At 42.8% G+C, this 26,476-nt stretch overlaps 2 protein-coding genes and 1 long non-coding RNA gene across 5 annotated transcripts; 2 read left to right on the top strand and 1 right to left on the bottom strand.

Annotated features, from left to right (window-relative positions):
- Positions 1–143: 143 nt before the first annotated feature.
- Positions 144–9,024, bottom strand: LOC129838046 (leukocyte receptor cluster member 9-like). 3 transcript variants are annotated; one of them, XM_055904716.1, is made up of 6 exons: positions 8,944–9,024; positions 8,188–8,340; positions 4,066–4,147; positions 2,770–2,900; positions 2,334–2,663; positions 144–1,735 (listed from the first exon to the last, which is right to left on the bottom strand). In XM_055904716.1, the coding sequence occupies exons 2-6, from the start codon at positions 8,327–8,329 to the stop codon at positions 705–707; spliced, it is 1,716 nt and encodes a 571-aa protein (XP_055760691.1). In that variant the 5' UTR covers positions 8,330–8,340; positions 8,944–9,024; the 3' UTR covers positions 144–704. The 3 variants fall into 3 exon arrangements, with proteins under 3 accessions (XP_055760691.1, XP_055760690.1, XP_055760692.1); XM_055904715.1 differs by lacking the exon at positions 8,944–9,024 and adding an exon at positions 8,686–8,773; XM_055904717.1 differs by lacking the exon at positions 8,944–9,024 and adding an exon at positions 8,686–8,773 and having other exon boundaries at positions 144–1,729.
- LOC129838051 (uncharacterized) lies at positions 4,976–5,874 on the top strand. The gene is made up of 3 exons (XR_008756819.1): positions 4,976–5,033; positions 5,106–5,166; positions 5,286–5,874. It is a non-coding gene; the product is annotated as an uncharacterized LOC129838051 (long non-coding RNA).
- LOC129838047 (folliculin-like) lies at positions 9,000–25,376 on the top strand. The gene is made up of 12 exons (XM_055904718.1): positions 9,000–9,311; positions 11,095–11,298; positions 11,489–11,635; positions 20,800–21,021; positions 21,233–21,399; positions 21,548–21,639; positions 22,773–22,936; positions 23,151–23,264; positions 23,362–23,485; positions 23,694–23,822; positions 24,117–24,219; positions 24,551–25,376. The coding sequence occupies exons 2-12, from the start codon at positions 11,095–11,097 to the stop codon at positions 24,756–24,758; spliced, it is 1,674 nt and encodes a 557-aa protein (XP_055760693.1). The 5' UTR covers positions 9,000–9,311; the 3' UTR covers positions 24,759–25,376.
- Positions 25,377–26,476: the final 1,100 nt, after the last annotated feature.

Below are 26,476 nucleotides of genomic sequence, written 5' to 3'. Positions count from 1 at the left end.
TTTTTCATCCCTCCCGCTCCTCCATCCCTCTCTCTCCTTTGTCCATCCCTCTCTCCATCCAGCTCTCTATCCCTCTCCTCTCTCTCTATCCTCCCTCCATCCCTCTGCTGTTACACAGAAATATCACCACTCAGACATTCACAAAAATTACATGTTCAATATTTAATGTCCTTGGCAATTCAAATCCAAAGGTCATAATTCTTTGTAAAAGCAGACATTTTACATGATCAACGTAGTAGCGATCAGTGGGTTTCTGTTGGATTATATTAAAATATTCATATTAAATGAATCTTATTACAATTATAAAATCATCTATGTAGACGCAAAGTAAGAAAAGATTGGTTGAGATGCAGTTACCCTGATGGAAGTAAAAGACACAACAAATCATTGTTGTGTCTTTTACTTCCGGTTTTGTACACCAGCTTCAAAAAGCTGAAAATACAATATTTTGGTTATTGAAAATATATTTTACGGCGGTTTAGATGGTACAATGATTCTCTACACAAAACCAGGAATGATTGCTTGTTTGGTCACAAACTGAAATTAGGCAAACTACTTGAATTTCAGCAACCAGGAAATGGTGGAGCGATTTCTGCATATTGCACCTTTAAATGTAAAACTATGGAGACTGTGAGGTGTGGAAATGTGGGTTCTGTGCTTTGTAAAATAGCACCTCCATACCTAAACAAACATACACCTACATCTCACCGAAGATTGACCAAACACAGTGTCTCATAAAACCCATCCCCAGTCATCCCCATGCTACACAGGTGTAGCCTATTTATAGGCAGTCGCCCAAAATTCACCCCCTTCCCCACCTTCAGCTTTCCCACCCCCTCAAAAACCCTCGCCCCCTCCCGGTCCTTCACCTTGGCCAGGGTGAGATGGTAGCGTGGGTTGAAGGAGTCCCTGTGCAGCCAGCCCTGCTCTCTGAAGGCCTCCTGTAGGCCAGCATTTAGCTGCTGGAGGTGGGGCTGAGGCTGGGGGCTCAGGTAGAGAACCTTCCCACCAAAGTGCTTCAGTTTCAGGGGTAAGGAGACGGCCACAGGGGGGTTGCGGTCCAGGTAGGCGAAGCGTTGGAGCATCTCCCCAGCAGCAGTGACCTCGGCTGGGCCGGGGAGGACCAGGAGACAGAGGGTGACGTGGAGGGAGGAGGGGGGCAACCAATGAGGGGCGGATGAGGGGAGGAGGGAGGTGAGCTCCTCCTGAAGGTGCTGGAAGGAGGAGAGGATGGAGGGAGTGTTGGCCCGGAAGGTGATGAAGTGGGTGGGCTTACGTTTGGAAGGCCGGCCTCCACCCCTCTCTGTTCTCTGCTCCACAGGCACAGACGGACAATGGGCTAGGTCTGGGCCATTCTCTCCATCCCAGTAATCTTTCCATTCTTCCTCCTTCTCACCTTCCTCCCCCCTGCTCTCGCTTTCTCTCTGGGATAGAGACATCTGGTCTGCTATGACGACTAAAACGGAATCCTTCCCAACTTCCTCTTCGGAGGGTTCTGATTCTCTTCCTTCTTCCTGTTGGTTCAGTGGAGTACTTCCTGTGCCTGGTCTGGTTGACTCAGGCATCTGAATAGTTGCCTTGCTCTGATTTCTTTCTTCCAAGTGTCCGTTTTCAACACCCTGTTTTATCAGGGACTCTTCTCCCTCCTCTGTAGTGATGACGCCATCTTGTTCTTCTCTTGATTCACGGTGGTCGTTTTTTTGGTCTTGTTGTTCAACATCTTGTGTACCTGTCCCTGCCAACAAGCAGATTTTGAAGCTTAACCAAACATTATGACAAAAACATGTTATAGACCAACAAAGTGCAGTAGAACAATATGTTAATCCAGGTTCTAGAGCTGTGGAAATCCCTCCCTTCCTCCCTCCCCTCTCTCCCTACCGCCCCTCCCTCCCTCTCTACTTACATTCCTCGCACTCTCTCCCTACCTTCCTCACCCTCCCTCGCTCGCTCTCCCTCGCCTTCTCTCCTTCCTTCCCTCCCTCCCTCCCTCCCTCGCCCTCTCTCCCTACCTTTCTCCCCTCCCTTCCTCGCCCTCTCTTCCTCCCTCGCCCTCCCTCTCCCTCTCTACCTTCCTCCCTCCCTCCCTCGCCCTCGTTTCCCTCGCCCTCTCTCCCTACCTTCCACCCTCCCTCGCCTCCTCCTCGCCCTCTCTCCCTACCTTCCTCCCTCGCCCACCTTCATCCCTCACCCTCTCGCCTTCCTTTCCCTCGCCCTCTCTCCCTACCTTCCTCCCTCTCCCTCTCTACCTTCCTCCCTCGCCCTCTCGCCTTCCTTTCCCTCGCCCTCTCTCCCTACCTTCCACCCTTCCTCGCCTCCTCCTCGCCCTCTCTTACCCTGCTCTTGCTCCTCCTCCTGCCCAAAGGGGGGCGCCAGACACTGTCCAGTGGATCCAAACACCCTGTCAGTCCTGTTGTTGCGGTCCCAGACTCTACGCCCTCTATGGGTGAAGTACTGAATCCTGTGTCTGGGCAGGGTTAGCTCAGAGGAGTAGTCACAATCGCAGGGGTCGGTGTCCCAGTTGAACTCAGAGAAGGGCCGCTCCAACACCCCAAGGAAGCGGTCCACGTACCCCACCACAAAGTCCGCCGGCTCCACTGACGGGTCCCACAGGATCCGAGAGATGACGTCATCGGCTGTACGCATGCGGGGCTTCTTGGTTGATCCTGAGGGGAGAAACACTTTGTTAGTTTGTTATACTTAGTTTGCAGTAAACAGGTATTTTAGTGGGTTCTCATATGTTCAGTTAGATTTAATGGAGGGAAATTGTACCTTTTTCCTCTGTGTCTTTTGGCTGGTTTGTTTTATTCCCTATTGCTTTCTTCTTGAGTTTTCCCTCTTTTTCTCCCTCCTTCCTGTTTTCCTGGTCTATAGCAGCCTCTGGGTCGTCTAATGTTGGAGTGCTGAGAAAGAGGGATTGTATTCATCACTCTGGTCAATGTAAGAGCTAACCTGTTAGTTCTTCCTCCTACTGATAGGACATTCACCTTCAGATGGATGTATTTTAAGAAGTTTATCTAGATGTCTAAACAGATACATTCATTTAACTCTGCTATTCTACCTCTTCACTTTCTTATCCTATGGAATTAACTACCCCTCTATTATATTTCTACTGTGCTACATGACTTGATTCCCACTTGGTTCAGAGGCTCTGTTTGCTGTGAGGGCAGATCACAGGAGGAAAAACAATATCTTCTTCTGAAGATTCCACTGTCGCCAGGCAGAAGGATTAGTGATGAGAGGGAGGACTCTGAGATTCTGAGGGCCATCTGTTTAGGGCTGGCAGCTATATGCTTTGAATATTTCTGTCTTTCAGTCTTATTTAGTTGTTCAAGTGGTTAGAAGTCTGAAATATACTGAACATTGAGTAAATATTAGCCCCTAACACCTGGGCATTTTCAGTTGTTCTAGGGCTGCACAAACATTATGCATCAGACAATTTAATTCATGTTTGTTAAACATTGCATGAATGTTAAAGGCATGTTTAGACATCACAGTTTTATTTTATTTTTATTTCACCTTTATTTAACCAGGTAGGCTAGTTGAGAACAAGTTCTCATTTACAACTGCGACCTGGCCAAGATAAAGCAAAGCAGTGCGACACAAACAACAACACAGAGTTACACATGGAATAAACAAGCGTACAGTCAATAACACAATAGAAAAAAAGAAAGTCTATATGCAGTGTGGCGTGAGGAGGTAGGCAATAAATAGGCCATAGTAGCGAAGTAATTACAATTTAGCAGATTAACACTGGAGTGATAAATGAGCAGATGATGATGTGCAAGTAGAGATACTGGTGTGCAAAAGAGCAGAAAAGTAAATAAAAGCAATATGGGGATGAGGTAGGTAGATTGGGTGGGCTATTTACAGATGGACTATGTACAGCTGCAGCGATCGGTTAGCTGCTCAGATAGCTGATGTTTAAAGTTAGTGAGGGAAATATAAGTCTCCATCATGGCTCCATCAAAAGTCGAAATGCAATGTTACTTAGCCATTGCCCTGTCATAGTTGTGGTATATAACATAATTTTCTTACAGGTCGGTGGTGATCGTGTTAGCTACAGACCTGTGAGATCGACGACACCCGTTTCCAAAACGACACTTTCCCAACAGGAAGAACTGACAGACACCTGCTCCCTCCTCCTGGCCTGGTACATCAGAGAGAGGGGGGGGGGGGGGGGGCAGTTATTTAGCAGCACGTCTCACCCAAAGTCAGTTACAAAACAACATATAATATCTGTATGGCCTTATATAATATCTGTATGGTAGTTTGTCCTTCCCAGTGTTCTCTGTGTTATCAGTGTCCTTGGATTGACCTAGTTTTACATTGAGAACATTTTAAATTCCTGTGTATTGGTCAAGACCAGTGTGTATATACTGTAAAGTAGGGGACTGAGCCCAGTAAACCAGATTAGTTCATGGGCTCATGGAGAGATTGGAGCAGTCAGGGAGAATGACATCACTCAACAAGGTCATGATGACCCCGAAATGAGCCCCAGACACGCAACTTGCCAGACCAGCCAACCTGACCAAGTCTTTACTGAACTGAAGGAGCTGAGAGAGATGGTGGTGGAACAGAGAGTGGAGCTGAGGAACGGAGAGTGGAGCTGAGGAACATGGGGGCCAGAGTGACAGCTAGTGAGAGCCAGGTGAAGGAGCTGAAAGGAGAGGTGGAGGAGCTGCAGAAAGAGGTGGTGAACCAGAGAGTGGAGCTGAGTATCACTAAGACTGAACTGCACTTCCACAAGAACAAGGTGGAGCCAATGCAGGTAAAAAAAATTGATTAGCTAATATTTAAATTGAACAGACAATGAACAAAATAGCATATTGTTCTGTATGTTATTACAGTCTCTGAAATAAATATTAAAGAGCTGAAAAGATAATATAGAATTTGTATTTATTTATCATTCTAACAGTTTAAGGATCTACAGCTCTCAAAATATGTTCTCTGTTTTTGTTATTTTTAATTCCAGGCCAAGCAGCAGAACTTTCAGCCATGCAGGCCAGGGACAGCCAGTGAGAATGAGAACTCAGGTACAGTACTGAAAGAGCTTAATGATGACAGATCATTGAAGAGTTCATATTTGCTCTGAAATGTCTCTCTAGCCCAGGAGGCCAGACTGAGTGCCAGTGAGAGAGGTGGAGGAGCTGAAGAAGGAGAATGCAGGTTAGAAAACACACAAATGTAGTCACTGCGCGACATTCACATTTTCTTCACAGGTGTAGGATTACTGTGTATACTATATCATATAATGTGAAATAACATACATGAAACTGTATTCACAGACAGGCAAAAAAGTGTCATTCTACGCTGCTTTGACTTACTCTGGGAGGATAGGACCCTTCAATGCTGACGTCCCACTGGTCTACAGTAAAGTCTTCCCCAACAAATCGGAAAGGCCTACAACTCACTTACAGGTAATAGCTACAACTACCGACCTACCTACATGTATGGACATGAGAGTACATTCTGGGCCAGCTAATGTTACTGAGTGCTGATGGAAATTGTTGATCTCTTCCTGTTTCGGTTTCTGCTCTGGTGCAGATATAAGTGATAAAAGTCGACTAAATCAGATTCACTGCCAGTGATGCCCCTAGCCCAGGAGACATTGGTGTTTACATATACAAGAATGACAAGAGAATCATGTTTAATTATGCACACAGTCCTGGTGGAAATGGTAGATTTGTGGTAAATGCAGTGACTCTAGAGCTGCAGGTGGGTGTGGTCTACATGAGTCTCCCCTCAGGCAGGGGGCTGTATGATGATTCAGATAACCTCAATGTCAACAGTGGCTTCCTGCTCTTCCCTATGTGAGGGGAATCATTTCAAATCATAGGCCCAATAAAACGATGTAACTGTCACGCCCTGACCTTAGCGAGCCTTTTAATGTCTCTATTTGGTTTGGTCAAGGTGTGATTTGGGTGGGCATTCTATGTTCTTTATTTCTAGGTTTTGTATTTCTTTGTTTCTGTCCGAGTGTGGTTCCCAATCAGAGGCAGCTGTCTATCGTTGTCTCTGATTGGGGATCATACTTCTGTGTGGGATCTTGTTCTTTGTTTGTGTGCAGGTAGTTTGCACAACGAAGCTGTTCGGTCATGATATTCTTTATTGTTTTGTTTTTTCTAAAGTTTCACTTTGTTAATAAAATATGTGGAACTCAAAGAACGCTGCGCCTTGGTCTCATCCTTCCGACGACACCTGTTACAGTAACTACCAATGAAAACTCTTAATACAATTATATTTCTAAAAACTGATGGGGGTGATATCTAATCTAAATCACATACCGGCACACCTTGAATGATGTCATAGTTGAGGATTTAATGAGCCTGTTGTTGTGCAACTTCTGATTAGGACAACCAGGACTCATTATGTCAGGGGTGTCAAACTCATTCCATGGAGGACCTAGTGTCTGCTGGTTTTTGGTTTTTCCGTTCAATTAATACCTAGACAACCGGGTTGTTAATTCATCAACAAGGGAGGAGTGAAAACCTGCAAACACTCGTTCCTCCGTGGAACGAGTTTGACAAGTGCATTATTGCCTTTCCATTCATAAATCTCCCAACGTATTAGCTGTCACTGATTTCCCAACATGAATGTTACACAGTATATGACACACATCTGCAGTATTACTGGTGTGTAAGGCACATATTTTGTCCTTACAGGAGGGGTTTCCCATAAGAAGTATGATAGTGCATAAAACATTGCACGTGTAATTTCATCCATTCTTGGCACTGACAACATTTGGACTGGACTGACTTGGCTTGCAACCTAATGACACTAGAGGGGGTACACAGACAGTTTGGTTGGATTCTCCCTTTCCCAAAAGTAGGAGTAGGAAGAACCCAGCCCTAGACACTGACCTAGGTTAGTTCTGTGTTTTCCTTAGAAGTTAGCGACAGTGAGCTGATACTCTGTGCTTCAGAACAACTTCTACCAGGAGCTTTCAGAGAGAGTGGAGGGGTAACAAGTGGGAAAAACACTGCTTTCTCCCAAATATCAAATCAAATGTTATTAGTCCCGTGCTTGGTAAACAACAGGTGTAGACTAACAGTGAAATGTTTACTTACGGGCCCTTCCCAACAATGCAAAGAGAAAGAAAATAGAGAGATAATACAAAGGTAATAACAGGTAATAATACAAGCAGATCTCAGAGAGATCATACTGTATGATGAATACACTGTTCGATTCTGGGTTAAACTTGGAACATTGTTATACTCAGAAGTATAGTATCTGAGGAGTGAGAGACTGGTTTTTACATCAGAAGTTAATGGTTATCTGTAGGAGCCAGATGGCTTTGGAATGTGCTGGGTGGACAGGAGGAAGTCACAGGATTGCTATAGGGGATATGGGTGGAGATCTTTGGAATAGGCATCAAGGGGGCTGAGGTCAGGTCAGATCCCCTTAAGGGAGAAACAATGGTTTGTCACTATCACTTCATCTTCCTGTCGAACCATAAAAGATGTAAGGATTAGAGAGAAGGAGGAGTGCCTAAATTGGAGTATATATACTTGTGTTGGTGGAATCATGTTTTGTCTGATGCAGGTGTATTGATCCTCTGGGAAGAAATAAACTTGGATAAGCTTTCATGGTGTCCGTTGATTTATTTACTCTGAGAATTAGAACCTAACAACACAAATCAAATCAAATTGTATTGGTCACATACACATGGTTAGCAGATGTTATTGCGAGTGTAGCTTAAGATACAATCAGTGTGGAATTTCTGTGGAACGTATCATTACTCAGGCAAACCCAGACTTCCTTTAGAGAAGATGAGGATGGGGTGAATACCAGTGGAGGCTGGTGGGAGGAGCTATAGGAGGATGGTTACATTGAAAAGGCTGGAACGATATCAAGCACATCGCACATATGAAAACCACGTTTGACTCCGTTCCATGTATTCCATTCAAGCCATTACAATGAGCCCACCCTCATATAGTTCCTCCCACCAGCCTCGACTGGTGAACACCCAACTTCCTCGGTACCTCGATATTAAAAACGGTCCTTCATAATTTGATCATACCTTGATAAACTTCAGTGTTGTGTAATTATCAAAATATGAACATTCTCTTTCAGCGTCATTTCTGCTCTGCCTCTAAAGAAGCATATATGCCCTAGTTAGGCCTACATCTCATATGTGTACACATACCAGCAGTGCACACAGAATCCAACTGAATGACAAAACATTACCTGCCGTCACCTGAGGTCCATCTTGGCTGGGACTGGCTGGGACCTCTGTCTTTGGCCCCTCTGTAGCTCGATGCTCCTGTGCTCTCCTGTCCTCCAGGGTCTCAGCTGAGCCCAAAGGCACACCTGTCTCCTCTGACGCCATAGTCAATCAACCTGTGGGTGTAAAAGATTATTATACAAAAGTGTTAACTCTGTTTCTCACTGTTAACATAGCAATACAAGCACAACCAGTTAATAAATCAATCAATTAAGCAATAATTGATTTTGTAAATATAGTAGCTATATATTTAGAAGTAAGTTGTGCTAAAGTAGCTATAGTAGCTACCTAAGCTAAGGAAATCTGAGAGAGGTAGCCTTCCCTAACGAGGATGTAGCTACAACACACCCAAGAGTCAAGTTAACAAGTTATACAATGCCACCAAAATGTTAAACATTAATAAAACGATAATGTAGTACTGTATAATATATGGATTATGATACATTGTTGTTGTTAGTTACCTGAATGTACACCCTCTGAGTTACAAACAGATATATAACAGATTCTGTCTGAAAGCTACCGTAAATGTGCACTTTAACCTTTGGTACGTTTGTACTGAGGGGGCTTGTGGGAAATGTAGGTTTATGTACCTCAGTGATGAGAACAGGCTTTCTTCTCTTCGTTTAAATAATCATTCAAATCCTCAAAACAATTGATACTATAATATTTTCTATACTAGGCCGTTTATAAATTGACGATAGTTTGTTATAATTTCTTACCGAAGAGAGTATACCAAAACTGTGCGTCATCTGTGCGGTCCTCCTGGATCCAAAGCGCGTGACTCCCCTCATCACATGACGACTACCACTAACCTAGAGAGCGAGCGTACCAGAGCAGTGATAAAGTATAAACAAAGGCTAATACAGCAACACGACTACTTTTGTGAATTAACTAGAAATTAGAACTTGCGTGTGCATTGGCGACTTATTTCCCATGCTTTTAAGAAAAATGTTTATGATCTATTTTCGAGACATTTGTTAGTGCTGTGCTAGGGGTTAACGTGTCAGTAATGTCCTTTTGTGATGTTTTGATGCAATCTGAACGCCTGTAATTTGTTGCAGTGATTGTCCACGCTGCTTTAATCAAGGTAAGTGTGCTTGACTTATAGGTTTCCATTTTGAAAGGTTGTAGGAAACTTTCCCCAGGAATTCAATTTGAGTACACAGAAAGGTAAAACATCATCAATGTTTACACTGAATCCAAAGACAAAGCATTGACAATAACACACCTCTGATCACCAGTCATCTCTTCCCGGGCCAGGTGTTGGCCGTTCTCTCCCGGGCCAGGTGCTGGCCGTTCTGCCGCTATAGGCCAAGCAAAACAAATTGTCGACCTCCTATACCCCCGCCAAACTAGAATGGTCAAAGTAAACAAAATTACGTTAAAAAGCCATTTAACATATTCATTTTCCAGACGTTGAAATTAGGTTTATTTTAGGTTAGAAATTAAAAGTGAAAAGACGTCTTCGGTGGAGTACATTTGAGTAAAGTAGGGTACAATACAGTATACTGTACTGTGCTATTGTACTGTATAGAGACTATACTTTCTTATACTGTGCTCTGCTGTATTGTACTATAAGCTACTTTTCTTTACTGACCAAACTTGTAAAACATAGATGTCTATGATTGGTACAGATTTGGTCTGGTAAAATGTTTGGGTCCGGACCGGATCTAATCTGAACCAATTGTAGATGTCTATGTTTGGGCCAAATATAGGCTGGTCTGGACCATATGTCCGTGGAGGTTGAAATCAAGCCTGGACCAGACCAAATATAGATGTCTATGTTTGGTTCAGATTTGTTTTGGTCCATGGATGTTGAAATCAAGGCTGGTTCTAAAAAAATTTTTTTTAAAGATGCCGGTCCGAACAGCAACCAAAGAAGACGCTCAAAAGACATTGGCCCGTGCTTACTGAGGTGTAGCCTACAGTTTAGGCCCCCATTACATTTTAAGAATGCCCATCCATGTGGTAGGCCTACCTTTTGTAAAAACAGGCAATTGCATTGGCTTTATTAATCCTGATTCCTGTGACTAATCATTTTGTTTCCTTAAGCTCTGAATATCAACAACCCAAGTTTATCAGAAGTTGTCCTGAGCCTATATGCAATGAGAATCAATGTGTTTACAGAGTGGGAAATGCAGAAGTATTTTATTTTTCGCTATGATCATCAAAAATGTATGGATACAAACATGAAGCCACTGATTATCATGACAATTTAGCTCACTTGGTGAAACTCCTAGACAGTAAGTAGGCTTGGGTGGTATCCAGATTGTCACAACTTTGTATGGTACCGTGTGGCTCAGTTGGTAGAGCATGGTATTTGCAACGCCAGGGTTGTGGGTTTGATTCCCACGGGGGACCAGTATGAAAAAATATGAACATATATGCACTCACTACTGCAAGTTGCTCTAGATTTATTTTATTATTTAACTAGGCAAGTCAGTTAAGAACAAATTCTTATTTACAATGACGGCCAAACCTAGATGACGCTGGGCCAATTGTGCACCGCCCTATGGGACTCCCAATCACGGCCGGTTGTGATACAGCCTGAAATCGAACCAAGGTCTGTAGTGACGCCTCTAGCACTGAGATGCAGTGCCATAGACCACTCGGGAGCGTCTGCACAAAAAAAAGTTTTTATAAATACCAACCTTGTGCCATTCCAGGAAATTCGGTAATAGCGGCATTGAACACCGGGGGTGCTTTTTTCAAACCCCACTAATACACTGAAATCCAAAGGTTAGCGTGTTGTTGGTACTTCTTGGTCAGTTTAGCTTGGAAAATGCCGCCCTCGTCAATCTGCCACCGCCAATCTGCCACCGCCTAATACAGTCTAATGGGTGGGCCGGCCCTGTTCTCTCCCCCTTCAGATGAATGCTCTGGTAGCTCTCTGTCATTTCTGTGAGCTCCATGGCCCCCGGACCCTGTTCTGCACCGAGGCTCTGCACCCCCCATCCCCCACACCCTCCCAGGCTGGTGCCCCCATACCCGGGGACAGGGAGTCGGACAGAGAGGGAGAAGGACTCACCATGAGGGCAAACAGCTCAGCTACACAGAGAGGAGACATGTGCGAGGTGAGTGGGGGATGTGTGTGAGATGAGTGAACGGCTGAACGGACAGAATAGAAATGACATTGACTAATTTGTTTTGTCTAATAACTATTCTTTCTGGCCATCTCGTTTTCTCTCCCTCTTCCCCTCACTCTCTCTTACTCACTCACTCTCTCTCTCATTCACTTCCTGTCTCTCTCCATCTCTTTGTCAGGGCTGCCGGTCTCTCCCAGCGTCTCACCCTGGCTTTGTCAGTGTGGACAGTGAGACAGGCATCCGGTTTCTCAGCCACCAACACCCTAGACAACCCCAGCTCTTCAGTGTGGTCCGCCAGGCCTGCGTACGCAGCCTCAGCTGTGAGGTAACCACCTGTGTGTCCGTGTGTATGTGTGAGCGTGCGTGTTGCCATTTTTCTGTTTGTCAATACACAAGCCTTTAGTTAAGGGAGGCAGGTAACCTAGCGGTTAGAGCATTAGGGCAGTAACGAAAAGGTCGCTGGTTCCAATACCCAAGCCGACAAGGTGAAAAATCTGTCAATGTGCCCTTGAGCAAGGCATTTAACCCTCATTTTCTACAGGGGTGCTGTACTATGGTTGACCCTATAGAACAAGACATTTCACTGCAGCTATCCGGTGTATGTGACAATATATATCAGGGGTCTACAACCTTTTCTAGCGTGAGAGCTACTTAAAAAAAAAAAATTAAAAATCTAGCTTTCAAACAGGCACATTCTTCTTCTCTCCCCTGGAACTCTTCCCCGGGTCCTTTGTGTACAATAGAAAGTAGTGCACTGTGTTTTCTGTCAATACACCTGGTAAAATAATGGTTAAACAACTCTAAGGGGGGCCCTATAAAATATTTTATATACAGTTGAAGTCGGAAGTTTACATATAGTTAGGTTGGAGTCATTAAAACTCGTTTTTCAACCACGCCAAAACGATAGTTTTTTTAAACAATACATTTGTGGAAAGTCAGTTAGGACATCTACTTTGTGCATGACACAAGTAATTTTTCCAACAATTGTTTGCAGACAGATTATTTCACTTATAATTCACTGTATCGCAATTCCAGTGCGTCAGAAGTTTACATACACTAAGTTGACTGTGCCTTTAAACAGCTTGGAAAATTCCAGAAAATGATGTCATGGCTTTAGAAGCTTCTGATAGGCTAATTGACATCATTTGAGTCAATTGGAGGTGTACCTGTGGATGTATTTCAAGGCCAACCTTCAAACTCAGTGCCTCTTTGCTTGACATCATGGGGAAATCAAAAGAAATCAGCCAAGACTTCAGAAAAAAATGGTAGACCTCCACAAGTCTGGTTCATCCTTGGGAGCAATTTCCAAACACCTGACGGTACCACGTTCATCTGTACAAACAATAGTGCGCAAGTATAAACACCATGAGACCATGCAGTAGTCATACCGCTCAGGAAGGAGAAGTGTTCTGTCTCCTAGAGATTAAAATACTTTGGTGCGAAAATTGCAAATCAATCCCAGAACAACAGCATAGAGCCTTGTGAAGATGCTGGAGGAAACAGGTACAAAAGTATCTATATCAGCCCAGGCTCTGTCGCAGCCGGCCGCGACCGGGAGGTCCGTGGGGCGACGCACAATTGGGCTAGCGTCGTCCGGGTTAGGGAGGGTTTGGCCGGTAGGGATATCCTTGTCTCATCGCGCTCCAGCGACACCTGTGGCGGGCCGGGCTCAGTGCGTGCTAACCAAGGTTGCCAGGTGCACAGTGTTTCCTCCGACACATTGGTGCGGCTGGCTTCCGGGTTGGAGGCGCGCTGTGTTAAGAAGCAGTGCGGCTTGGTTGGGTTGTGCTTCGGACGCGTGGCTTTCGACCTTCGTCTCTCCCGAGCCCGTACGGGAGTTGTAGCGATGAGACAAGATAGTAATTACTAGCGATTGGATACGATGAAAATTGGGGAGAAAATAAATAAAATTAAAATAAAAAAGTATCTATATCCACAGTAAAACAAGTCCTATATCGACATAACCTGAAAGGCCGCTCAGCAAGGAAGAAGCCACTGCTCCAAAACCGCCATAAAAAAGCCAGACTACGGTTTGCAACTGCACATGGGTACAAAGATCATACTTTTTGGAGAAATGTCCTCTGGTCTGATGAAACAAAAATAGAACTGTTTGTCCATAATATCCATTGTTATGTTTAGAGGAAAAAGGTGGAGGCTTGCAAGCCAAAGAACACCATCCTAACCGTGAAGCACGGGGGTGGCAGCATCATGTTGTGGGGGTGCTTTGCTGCAGGAGGGACTGGTGCAATTCACATAATAGATGGCACAATGAGGCAGGAAAATTGTCGATATATTGAAGCATCATCTCAAGACATCAGTCAGGAAGTTAAAGCTTGGTCGCAGATGGGTCTTCCAAATGGACAATGACCCCAAGCATACTTGCAAAATGGCTTAAGGACAGCAAAGTCAAGGTATTGGAGTGGCCATCACAAAGCCCTGACCTCAATCCCATAGAAAATGTGTGGGCAGAACTGAAAAAGTGTGTGCGAGCAAGGAGACCTACAATCCTGACTCAGTTACACCAGCTCTGTCAGGAGGAATGGGCCAAAATTCACCCAACTTATTGTGGGAAGCTTGTGGAATGCTACCTGAAACGTTTGACCCAAGTTATTCTCTTTAAAGGCAATGCTACCAAATTCTAATTGAGTGTATGTAAACTTCTGACCCACTGGGAATGTGATGAAAGAAATCAAATCTGAAAGAAATCATTCTCTCTACTATTATTCTGACATTTCACATTCTTAATATAAAGTGGTGATCCTAACTGACCTTAGACATGGAATTTTTACTAGGATTAAATGTCAGGAATTGTGAAAAACTGAGTTTAAATGTATTTGGCTAAGGTGTATTTAAACTTCCAACTTCAACTGTATATTCCCAAATTATGTTCTCAGTTTGAATTTTCACTCTGAAAATTACAATTGTTCATAGAGAAACAATGAAATTGGATGTGCTGGGTCCATGTCAATGCCTAAATCACAGCAGAAGACAATTTTGGGGGGGTCTGGAAGAAAACAAAAAACTAATTATTTTGGAGTGTAGTTCCACTTTGCGCCTCTGGCCCTTTTAATCGTGCATCTAGGGAGTGAGGAATGTGCCGGTTTAGCGGTGGTTCTTTGCTCATTTCATGGTAAAGTTTGCAAATAACCAAATAATAGATACAAATGATATACTTACTCATGATATACTTCTGCCAGGTAAGCCTACTTTGCAGTTAACATTTAATTGAGAAGGTTTTGGAGGAAGTATTTCTATCAACCCACGAGATGGTTATCACATCAACTGGCTACACAGGGAGTGATGAACAAGTGTGTGCACCACACAGACAGACAGGTGCAATATTGCTGGAAATTAATTGGCAGCTATTGGGTGTGGCTTTTTACGCCAACTAGGCATAACATTTACTTTTTAAGCCAACAGAGCATAACATTTACTTTTTAAGCCAACAGAGCATAACATTTACTTTTTAAGCCAACAGGGCATAACATTTACTTTTTAGGCCACCAGCCACTGTGGCAGGTAGATAAAAAAATCTACCAGCCACTCAGAATTTTTACCAGACAAAATATTTTTCCCCCGCTAACATTACACCAACAAAACACTCAAAAAGAGAGCGCGCAACAGGACACTGTACTGTCTACACTCAGTTTGTTGTTTACATTTAAAGTTTTTCATTAAAGCGATTTTAATCCGAACTAAAGTTTTGTTACTAAGGATTCCACAACGCGGTTAGCCTTTACGGCTGGGACTGCAAGTTTGTGTTCCTTTTTTTGTTGTTGCGTGGATTACGCGAATGCTAGCTTGCTGTATTACAGACACCTGTCGTCGTCGTGGGAAAGACTCATTGTTATCTTTTCGTAAAACAACTGGTTGCAGTATAGAGCCAATCTGGATACCAATCAGATCCTGAGGGAACTTGACGAGTACCAACAGCTTTACGCTATGGAGGAACAACATACCCCTTCGTGGAAAGATCCTACCACACAAAATAACTTTAACCCGACAAAAAAAGAAAAACAGATTCATCTACAGACACGGACGATTTACTTATCATTGAGGTAGAGGCTAGTGCTCTGGCTGGAATCCATGCAACAATGGAAAAGTTGTGTGAGGAGGTAGCAGGGCTGAGGGGGAGTTTGGAGTTCAGCCAGAGTGAAATTCTCAAGCTCCAAAGAGAAAACAAGACACTCACAGCCAAGGTAAAAATACACAATTCCAACATGGATTGTCTACTCAGGGAAAACAGGGCGATGAAGGAGACTCTACTAGACATACAAAGTCGTAGCATACGTGAAAATCTAATTTTTCTAATAATCCAGAGGGCGCGATCAGAGAATTAATGTAATTGAAACTTCCTATAGAGACTAAACAAGGTGGCTTTCCACCGAGTACACAGACTTGGAGCTCGGAGCGACAAGACCAAGTGTCCCCGACCGATCATCGCAAAATTTGAACACTACCAACAAAAGGAGCTGATCAAAAGCAGAGGAAGGGAGCTTAACTTCTCTAGGATAGGGGGCAGCATTTTCACGTTTGGATGAAAAGCATACCCAAATTCAACTGCCAGCTACTCATCCCCAGAAGATAAGATATGCATATTATGAGTAGATTTGGATAGAAAACACTCTTATTTTGAGGTCACTCTCTTTTCAATGTGTTTTCATTGGGAATACAGATTTCTAATTGACCTTCTTGCAGTTCCTACCGCTTCCACTGGATGTCAACAGTCTTTAGAAATTGGTTGAGGTTTTTTCCTTTGTGTAATGAAGAAGTACGCCATCTTGAACGGGGGGTCACTGGAAGTGTCCTGTTAGTTAGAGGCGCGTGACCAGAAAGCTAGCTACAATTTGTTTTAATCCTTTATTGAACACAGATCATCCTGTCTTCAATTTTATCGATTATTTACGTTAAAAAATACCTAAAGTTGTATTACGAAAGTAGTTTGAAATGTTTTGACAAAGTTTACAGGTAACCTTTGAGATATTTTGTAGTCACGTTTCACAAGTTGGAACCTGTTTTTTTTCTGGATCAAACGCGCCAAATAAATGGACATTTTGGATATATATCGACGGAATTAATCTAACAAAAGGACCATTTGTGATGTTTATGGGACATATTGGAGTGACAACAACAGAAGTTCATCAAAGGTAAGGCATTAATTATATTCTTATTTCTGCGTTTTGTGTCACGTCTGCAGGGTTGAAATATGCTTCTCTCTCTTTGTTTACTATGGTGCTAACACAGATAATAGCATCGTTTGCTTTTGCCGAAAAGCCTATTTGAATTGTGACATGTTGGCTGGATTCATAACCAGTGTAGCTTTAATTTGGTATCTTTCATGTGTGATTTAATGAAAGTTTGATTTTTATAGTAATTGATTTGAATTTGGCACTCTGCATTTTCTCTCGCTTTTGGCCAAGTGAGACAGTAGCGTCCCGCCTAAACTCAGATTTATGGATAGAAATATGAACTTTGCCGAACAAAACATACATGTATTGTGTAACATGAAGTCCTATGAGTGTCATCTGATGAAGATCATCAAAGGTTAGTGATTCATTTTATCTCTATTTCTGCTTTTTGTTACTCCTCTCTTTGGCTGGAAAATGGCTGTGTTTTTCTGTGGCTATGTACTGACCTAACATAATCGCAAGGTGTGCATTCACCGTAAATCCTTTTTGAAATCAGACATGTTGGTTGGATTCACAACAAGTGTAGCTTTAATTTGGTGACTTTCATGTGTGATTTCATGAAAGTTTGATTTTTATAGTAATTGAATTGAATTTGGCGCTCTGCATTTTTACTGGCTTTTGGCCAAGTGGGACGTTAGCGTCCCACATATCCCAGAGAAGTTAAAGGGACCAAATTCGGTCTCAATGACCAATTTCCAAAGGAGGTAAATTTACATCGTAAGAGACTGTATCGGTACAAAGACAACAAAGGATGGATGGTAGGCGTGCCTTTATCATTGTGGACAAACTCTTTATAGATGGACAGCTATTCCGAGACAGCTCCATAACACCGTGGCTGTACTAAATTCTACAGGGACTTCAGCTTCCGGAAAAAAAGAAGGTTATGGGAGCTGTTTAAAATATCTGAACATTATGAAGTGGATATGAACACACACGTACTCAACTACATGCTTGCTTACACATACGGACTTATACATACACACACACCTGATCTCGCTCTCTTCTCTCACTCTCTTTTCTCTTCTCTTCTCTCTCTCTGTTGTCGAGAACTGTTTTATAATTTAATGTGTTTATTGTTTGTCTATCCTTTTTATGTATTTGTCTACAAGTTTATATATGTTTACAACAAGCAAGGGGAAGATATCAAAATAGGGGCATTGGGGAATAATAACATATTGTACGGAATACATTTGTACTGTTGTGAAGCCATCTCTAGAGTAATGCAAGTTCTCTTTCATGATCATGTGAAACGTCAATTGCTATGGAAATGCTGGGATGTGTTTTTCAATTATGTTAAAGGTAATTATGATGCAACTATGATATGGATTACAATTATGAATATTAAGGATATACGCACTACATGTTACACACATAGACACTCAAACATGCAATTGGCAGAGTTATTATTTATTTGGACATCACACATTATAGTCTTACTCTTATACAGACATCATACACACTCATTATATCATATCCAATATCATACACATTAACCTACTCAGATTTGTTACACACATAATTTGTCTCAATTTTCTAACATCTGTGGCATTGGCTCGCTCACAGGCAAACAGGCAAGGGAATAAACAAAATATTGCTAGAACCTATTTCTTGAATTCTAAATATCAGACATTTGAAAGCTCTAGTTTTGACCTTCATAATACCTAGATAGCAATAAAAATGATACTACAGAGATACAAAATAAGTTAGAGGAAAAACAAAAAGAACTTGAGGAACTTATTCAAGAAGGATCTAATGTAATCTATTACAAAAATAAAGCAATGGATGGAATATGGAGAAAAATGCACAAAATTCTTCCTGAATCTCCAATACAGGAACGCTAACAAAAATTATTTACAGAAACTCGTTACTGAAGACGGCGTCATCTATGATTCTCCGAATGATATTTTAAAAGAGGAAGCTAATTATTTTAAGCAGATGTTCTCTTTTCCGTCTCATTGTCTCCCACTGAATGAAGATTACGGTAAGGAATTCTTTCCAAATAATATAAAACATGGAAAATTAACAAATGGACAGAAAGATCAGTGCGAAGGCCAAATTACAGAGGAAGAACTTTTTGAGGCTATTAAATCCTTTGTCTGGAAAAACCCAAGGGCTTGATTGCATACCGGTAGAGGTAGATCAAGTATTTTTTTATATACTAAAAGCTCCATTGTTAGATTATTTTAACTACTCCTATAGAAATGGTAGTCTGTCAGGTACTCAGCAGGAAGGTCTGATTTCTCTATTATTCAAACAAGACCCAGATGGCAAATATAAAGACCCGGTCTATCTAAAAAAACTGGAGGCCCCTTACACTTCAATGTTGTGATGCAAAAATACTAGCAAAATGCATAGCACTCAGAATTAAAAGGGTTTTACCAGGTATTGTTCATCCTGATCAGACAGTTTTTTTACATGGACGATACATTGGAGATAATATACGATAACTACTAGAAATAATAGAACATCATGAAACATATAAGAAGCCAGGAATGGTATTTATAGCGGATTTTGAAAAGGCATTTGATAAGGTAAGACTGAATTTTATTTATAAATGCCTGGATTTTTTCAATTTCGGTAATTTTCTTATAAAATGGGTAAAAATAGTGTATAGCAACCCCAGGTGTAAAATAGTAAATAACGGCTACTTCTCAGAGAGTTTTGAATTGTCAAGAGGAGTTAAACAAGGGTGTCCGCTGTCACCATATCTATTCGGTATTTCCATCGAAATGCTAGCTATTAAAATCAGATCCAATAACAACATTAGAGGATTAGAAATCCAATGCTTAAAAACAAAGGTGTCCATGTATGCCGATGACTCAAGTTTTATGTTAAGTCCGCAAACTAGATCCCTGCAATGTCTCATTAAAGATCTAGATAGGTTTTAGTCCAGAGAGTAGAGAAAAGTTAATTATGATAAGTGTACAATATTACGTATTGGATCCTTAAAAAATACAACTTTTACATTACCTTGCAGCTTACCTATAAAATCGGCTGATGGTGAAGTAGACATACTCGGTCAATACTTATTTTCCACCATAATTTGCAAATTAATTAATTAAAAATCCTACAATGTGATTTGAAGTGTTGAAGATTAGTTGAAGTGTACCTATGATGAAAATTACAGGCCTCTCTCATCTTTTTACGTGGGAGAACTTGCACAATTGGTGGCTGACTAAGTACAGTGGGGCAAAAAAGTATATGTAATAGTGCCAGACATGTACACAAACATATAAAGTAGGCATTGCTGTTATGATTTCAGTTGTCCTTGATGTCTTTTGTTTTAAATGTATTATTTTAATTTTTTTAAATTTGCATTGTTGTTTGCTGTTTTCTTCTGTCTTTTCCTTTTGTCTCTTTAGTTCATTCTCTTGGTTGTTGGTGCATTGGGGGGTTCTTGGGGGTGGGGAATGGAATTAATTGTTGTTTTTTTGCCCCGGGGGGGCGACTGTGGGAGGGGTCTCGAATGGTTGAGAGACAGCTATTGGGGAACTGTGGGGGGGATCTTGGCGGGATCGGGTTTCACAAGATTGTGATCATGAAAAAGGAAACTATGACATATTTTATATCACTATCATGCACACGCAGTCTCGCACATAAGGATGGCTCTGTGGCGGAAAGACTGATGCATATTTGATAGTGTCTTGATGCTGTAGTGTTTGTCCTTCATGTCCTAATACGTTAATGTTACCCCTTCCTTGTGTTTTTTGTAATAAATAATTATAAAAATTTTAAAACACTCAAACAGATGACATGCTTTTTAATGTTTGTAAAGCAATAAATGTATTACTAGTAAGAAGCAATTAAATTGTTTAATTTCATTATTTTAACCAAAATATCACAGATGAGACAAAAATGTTCACCTGCACATTTAGGGTAACGTGACTTTAGGCCCTGGTGGCTAACCAGAGGTGGGATAATGTAAATGTTGCGTTGATTAGATAGTAGCTGGGAGCTTGCAGTGCCTGAGTCTACTTGTGAGATTTGTTTGCGGTGGAAAATTGCATGTACTTTCAGAATTGTTTGGCGTGCTACTCATTGGTGGGCTGTGAGCTACTGCGTGATCTACCTGTTGGAGACCCCTGATAGATAGATAGATATCACAGGAGGTTGGTGGCACCTTAATTGGGGAGGACGGGCTTGTGGTAATGACGGGAGCGGAGTCAGTGGAATGGTATCAAATACATCAAACATGATTTCCAGGTGTTTGATGCCATTCCATTTGCTCTGTCCCTAATGTCTGTTCTCCCCTCAGTACCCTCCCTCTCTCATCTGCCTCTCTCCCTCCCTGCCTCTCTAGGTGTGTCCAGGTCGTGAGGGTCCTATCTTCTTTGGGGATGAGCAGCATGGTTTTGTGTTCTCTCACACATTCTTCATCAAGGACAGCCTGGCCCGGGGCTTCCAGCGGTGGTACAGTATCGTCATGGTAGCCATGGACAGGATCTACCTCATCAACTCCTGGCCCTTCCTGCTGCGCCACCTCAGACTCACTATACAGAGTCTACAGAGCACAGCACTGAAGGTAAGGACACACACACAGACTAACACACCATGTTAAATGTATGGGACATGGATATATACACACACATTAAAACATGCTTACTATTCATAACGTGAACATTAAACATAAGACAAATAAACATGAATACTAACTCTTACTACCAGACAGAATGGGGGGGCCATGTTTGACTTCTCTCCCTCCAATTTCTCTCCCCTCCCCCTATCCTCTACAGGTGTTTGACAGTGAGCAGTGTGTGTGTCCTCAGAGGGCGGTGAGGATGAACAGTGTGTTCTCTCCTGCTGTCTTCCCCCACCAGAGGAGTGGTAACGCGGCCCGCTCCCTGCCCTCCCTCACCCAGCACACCAACCTCTGGGCCAGCCTACACTCCTCCTTCAGCTGGTGAGACAGCTAACTGTTGCTAACGATCACTAAGGTTACTAATCTAAACAATAGCAGACATACAGTCAACATCAGGGGTAGTCGTACAGTGTTCTATCTGTCTATCCCAGTTGTTTGATACACTCTTGTGTTTTCTCCTCTACTGCAGGTTACTGAAGGCCTGTGGTAGTCGTCTGACAGAGAAGCTGCTGGAGGGAGCTCCCACAGAGGACACACTGGTTCTTATAGAGAGACAGACAGGTACGCATGGGTGCTCATAGAGAGACAGACAGGTACACACTGGTTCTTATAGAGAGACATACAGGTACGCACGGGTGCTCATAGAGAGACAGACAGATACGCACGGGTGCTCATAGAGAGACAGACAGGTACGCACGGGTGCTCATAGAGAGACAGACAGGTACGCACGGGTGCTCATAGAGAGACAGACAGGTACGCACTGGTACTCATAGAGAGACAGACAGGTACGCGCTGGTGCTCATGGAGAGACAGACAGGTACACACTGGTGCTCATAGAGAGACAGACAGGTACACACTGGTGCTCATAGAGAGACAGACAGGTACACACTGGTACTCATAGAGAGACAGACAGGTACACACTGGTACTCATAGAGAGACAGACAGGTACGTGCTGGTGCTCATAGAGAGACAGACAGGTACGTGCTGGTGCTCATAAAGAGACAGACAGGGACACACTGGTGCTCATAGAGAGACAGACAGGTATGTGCTGGTGCTCGTAGAGAGACAGACAGGTATGGGCTGGTGCTCATAGAGAGACAGACAGGTCGCCCGAATGTTAAACGGTTAGACAGATACACGCTGGTGCTCATAGAGAGACAGACGGGCAGACAGACAGGATAACTCTAGAGGTGGGAGACACCGTGAGACCAGTTTAACACTAGTCAGAGAGACATATTACCCCATATGGCTCAAGTTAAAAGAAGTAAATAAAAAGGGTGTAATCTGATATCTGGGTAAAGCATTCCTGACAGCATTATCATGAGAAGTCATGTGTTTGCCCAGTGTGTCAGAGTTGGACAGGAGTCCGTATCTACAGTAAACGTGTGATTAACACGGTTAGCCCATGAGGACAGAGAGCTACGATGTGACTCACTCAACCATATCACACAAATTCCATTCTGATTACCATTTTTGGGACAAAAATGTTTCCATTGCTCCCCCCTGTTCAGCTCTGATATTGCAAGTCGCTACGACACTTGAATACTTCCAATCAGGAAAATAGTTGCAATTGTTACTTTGTTCACTATCCTGGCTAAATCAATTTAAATAAAATAACAGTATATATCTTGGGATAAGTCCCGATTATTGGGTGTTTTGTATGTCTTTTTAACAATGTCCTGTTGTCTTCTCAGAGCAAGAGGAGGAAATGAGTTGCTGGGAAGGAGCAGACGGGGGCGGAGCTAGACCCCAGTGCCACCAATCGGAGAGCGAGCTGTACAGAGACTTCTTGTTTGACGAGGGGATAGCAGAGGGGTATCCTGGTCCAAAGTTCAGGTCCTTGAGACATTTAAGACAGGTAAACATTGGTGTGCCTTTCTCCCTACCACATCATGAACACTTTCATTTCTAGCACATCATACGCCATACTTAATTCTGTTAACCACTTGGTTTCAAAAGAAACAACTGTGTGAACCAATTGGTTATAGAGGGAAACCAATATCCTCTTATTTTGTGAATGCATATCTTGTCTGTTTCCTTGTGATGATATCTGTTATCTAATTGGTACACAGGTGCTCGGGACCACTGATTTCCGCCAGCTAGCATGGCACGTGCTCATGGGAAATCAGGTCATATTGAGAGGGGCTGACCCAGGGCTCATCCATTCAGCATTCACCATGCTGAAGGTCAGCCAATCAAAAGTTTACTCATCGTATCCCCCTTTAAAGAATATTCCTCCTAACATTCATCGCTAATCACACGGTTTGGTATATATCCCATCAGACCTTGCTACCGGTGGGCTGTGTCCGCTCTGTGACGTACAGCGCCCAGTATGAGGAAGCATACCGATGTAACTTCCTGGGCCTCAGCCCTGACGTGCCCATCCCCACACACGTCAGCTCCTCAGGTACACAAACCCAGAATACATCACTGTGGTTACTGCTTTATTTGAAGGTCTGCTTATAATCACTATTACATATGATAGTAATATGCTAATAATAAAATACTGTATGATAATGATATTAGTTATAAGTGTTAACAGAACAAATAACAAATAAAAGGTTTTCATAAGGTTTCGAATCCTAATATGTCCATCTTGTTGTGTCCCTTCCCAGAGTTCTCAGTGTTGGTGGATGTGGTCAGTGTGGAGAGGGGCTCTCTGTACTCTGCTGCTTGTGGTGAAGACATCCTCTCACTCTACCAGTTCAACATCAGCAGTACCAACTCACAGCCTACAGATAAAGGTGAGGGTATACCCCATCTGGACAATATACTGTATACATCATCAACATGAAGGTATACATTATACATGTCTTCTTCAAAACATCTCTAGTTGTTAACAATCATGGCAAAGGTCAAAGAGATGCAATTCGTCGTGTGAAATTTCCCTCCGTTAACTTTCCAGTTTCAATCTATTGACCTGCATCTCTCGTGCTCTCTCCCTGTCTCTCTTCACCCCTGTCTCTCTTCACCCCTATCACCCCCCCCCCCTCCCTTGCTCTTTATTCCTCTCTCTCTTCCCCCCACCCCTCTCTCAGGTCCCACGTTGTTGAATAAGATCGAGGTGGCGTTGTCCAATGAGAACCTGTCAGTGGACGTGGTCTCTCACTGTCTGCTGTGTCTGAAGGAGGAGTGGATGAAGTGAGTAACAACAACCCCTCTGATAAGCAGGGAATTTCCCTAAACTTTGAAGTTTCATTTCTTTGGCTTTTTCTAAACAGAGGTATGTAGGTATGCAACTGTAGATAGTGGCATTAAAGAGTCAAATTAAAGAGTCAAACAAGTCCCCCTATGAAACCCCCCCAAAGCCCCAGCCTGGTTACATTGGCTGTGCAGTACAGGATGATGTGGAATGCTTAATGTAGACCAGAATCATTGGGAAATTCCAATAACTCCTCTCCCTCCCACTTCTATCCATACCCATCCTCCCCTTAACACCCCCCCCCCCCTCTCTATCCCTTCAATTCCTTAGTAAAGTGAAGGTGCTGTTTAAGTTCTCCAAGGTAGATGGGCGTGGGAGGGAGGACACCCAGAAGGTGTTGGCCCTGCTGGGTGCCACGGGGCCTGGGGAGGAGGACAACGTCAGGCTGCTCAAGTTCTGGATGACGGGACTCAGCAAGACCTACAAGAGCCATCTGATGACCGCTGTCAGAGGAGGGGAGAGGCCCCTTAGCCAGTGAGAGAGCAGTGGAGGAGAAGATGAGAGGTAGCGGGAGAGACCATACAGCTGGAGTGAAATATACTGTATCTCAGTATAGGAGGCTGGTAGGCGGAGGTATCTTAGGGTGGGCTCATTGTAATTGCTGGAATGGAATAAATGGAACAGAATCAAACGTGATTTCCATATGTTTGATGTGTTTGACACCGTTCCATTTATACCTTTCCAGCCATTACAATGAGCCCGTCGATTAGCTCCTCCTTCCAGCACCCTCTGCGTGTATCTACTACTGTATTTGGACAGACAGAGAGAAAGGGAAAGAAAACGAGTGTGAATTGAGTGAGTAATGACAGATAGACTGACTAAGGGATATGTGTGTGTCCAGGTGCTGACTTGATTAAAACCCATCCTTCACCATAAAGAACAAAAAGCCTCTTCATGGGTCAGTTTTAAATTAATAATTTATTCAGATACTTATTACGTTTTACATAATGTATCTTTTTTTTTATTAATCAAAGGGAATTATTATAGGAACACTATCCACAATTTTATGTCTGACTTATTATAAAAATTTCAATAGTTTGTTAACACATTGTACAGAGATATTCAAATAAAATAACTGCTTGAGCTGAAACTGAAATATTGGTGTGGCATTCATCCTTTTTCCTAACTGGCACCATCTTTTGGTGAATCATTAAATCAAAGAAAGATGGGAGAAGAAAAAGAGTGGAGGGGAAAAAACTTGTGTCCTTTGCCAGTTCCCTCTCACATGCTTTTTTTTACAATGAGTGGCTGTCAGCCAAGAGACCTCAAGTGGTGTAAAACAACAGTTCTAGGTCTTCGGGTGACACGCAAAACCCTTGCATAACGAGCTCTCAGTCCCTCAACATATCATTGTGTTGTACACTACCACATCAGCAGGGGGCTTCTTCACTGATGAGCTAATAACTCATTATTAAAACTAAATTGTTGTTTTCACAGTTATTTGATCCCTTTCGAAAGACTTTTGGTGAATTCTGCAGACTTATAAAATCCACTGGCACGAGGCTTTGTTTTTATTATTTTTACCTCGTATGTACAGTACCACTCAAACGTTTGGACACACCTACTCATTCAAGGGTTTTTCTTTATTATGAAATATAGATTTTAGATTCTTCAAAGTGGCCACCCTTTGCCTTGATAACAGATTTGCACACTCTTGGCATTCTCTCAACCAGCTTCACCTGGAATGTTTTTCCGACAGTCTTGAAGGAGTTCCCACATATGGTGAGCACTTGTTGGCTGCTTTTCCTTCACTCTGCGGTCCAACTCATCCCAAACCATCTCAATTGGGTTGAGGTCGGGGTATTGGAGGCCTGATCATCTGATGCAGCACTCCATCACTCTCCTTCTTGGTCAAATATCCCTTACACAGCATGGAGGTGTGTTTTGGGTCATTTTCCTGTTGAAAAACAAATGATAGTCCCACTAAGCGCAAACCAGATGGGATGGCATATCGCTGTTGAATGCTGTGGTAGCCATGCTGGTTAAGTGTGCCTTAAATTCTTACAAAGACACGGCGGTTGGAACCAAGAATCTCAAATCTGGAATCATCAGACCAAAGTACAGATTTCCACAAGTCTAATGTCCATTGATTGTGTTTCTTGGCCCAAGCAAGTCTCTTCTTCTTATAGGTGTCCTTTAGTAGTGGTTTCATTACAGTAATTTGACCGTGAAGGCCTGATTCACGCAGTCTCCTCT

The sequence above is a fragment of the Salvelinus fontinalis genome, chromosome 38 (assembly GCF_029448725.1).
Source record: "Salvelinus fontinalis isolate EN_2023a chromosome 38, ASM2944872v1, whole genome shotgun sequence".
NCBI lineage: Eukaryota > Metazoa > Chordata > Actinopteri > Salmoniformes > Salmonidae > Salvelinus > Salvelinus fontinalis.
Note: the sequence above shows the minus strand (reverse complement) of the source record. Positions and strands in the feature narration are given on the sequence as shown.